The sequence below is a fragment of the Haliaeetus leucocephalus genome, unplaced genomic scaffold, assembly GCF_000737465.1.
Source record: "Haliaeetus leucocephalus isolate CR32 unplaced genomic scaffold, Haliaeetus_leucocephalus-4.0 Scaffold1, whole genome shotgun sequence".
NCBI classification, from domain to species: Eukaryota; Metazoa; Chordata; class Aves; order Accipitriformes; family Accipitridae; genus Haliaeetus; species Haliaeetus leucocephalus.
The window spans coordinates 17,435,403-17,436,053 of NW_010972437.1; the positions used below are offsets into that span (position 1 = coordinate 17,435,403).

General features: G+C 70.5%; 1 protein-coding gene across 1 annotated transcript in view; it reads right to left on the reverse strand.

Moving 5' to 3' along the window:
• Nucleotides 1-93: 93 nt before the first annotated feature.
• Nucleotides 94-651, reverse strand: part of CDK5R2 (cyclin-dependent kinase 5, regulatory subunit 2 (p39)) — a 980-nt gene continuing 422 nt past the window's right edge. Inside the window, exon 1 of the mRNA XM_010568126.1 lies at nt 94-651. This exon is cut by the window's right edge and continues 422 nt beyond it. Coding sequence (XP_010566428.1) covers nt 94-651 — 558 coding nt within the window.

Here is a 651-nt window from a genome sequence, read left to right on the forward strand (position 1 = left end):
GTGGGGGGGTGGGGGGGTCCGGCAGTCCTTCGCCTCCCCCGCCCCCTGGTGCGCAGCCCCTTCCGCCCCCGGCGCCGGGGGCCCGGTACCTCCCTAACGGTCCAGGCTGATCGTCCAGTGCTTGGACCCATCTCCGCCCTCGCCCTCGCTCTTGAGGTCCTGGAAGAGTTGCGTGAAGTAGTGCGGGTCCGCGTTGATTCGCAGCATCTTGGCGCTGAGGCGCTGGATGATGCCCAGGCAGCGCTCCCAGAAGCGCCCCTTGTCACCCTCCACCAGGAAGGGCTTGAGCGGGTAGGAGATCTCGTTGCCCATGTAGGAGTAGGCGAGATAGAGGCAGGTGAGGAAGGCGGCCTGCAGCTCGGCCTGGGTCCCGATGTCTTCGCCCCGCAGCGCTTCCCGGCACAGCAGGTAGACGAACACCAGGTTGGCGGGGGTGATGAAGCCCTGGTCCTGCCAGCCCTGCAGCAGCAGCGAGCGGTCCACGCTGCGGAACCAGGAGATGAGCTCGCCGGGGCTCAGCTCCTTCAGCCGGTAGCAGCGGCGGCACACGAAGTCCCCCAAGCAGCGCAGCAGCTCGCCGGTGGACGCCTGCACCACCACCCGGCGCGGGGACCCCGGGGCGCGGCTGCCGGCCGGCGGCGGTGGCGGCGG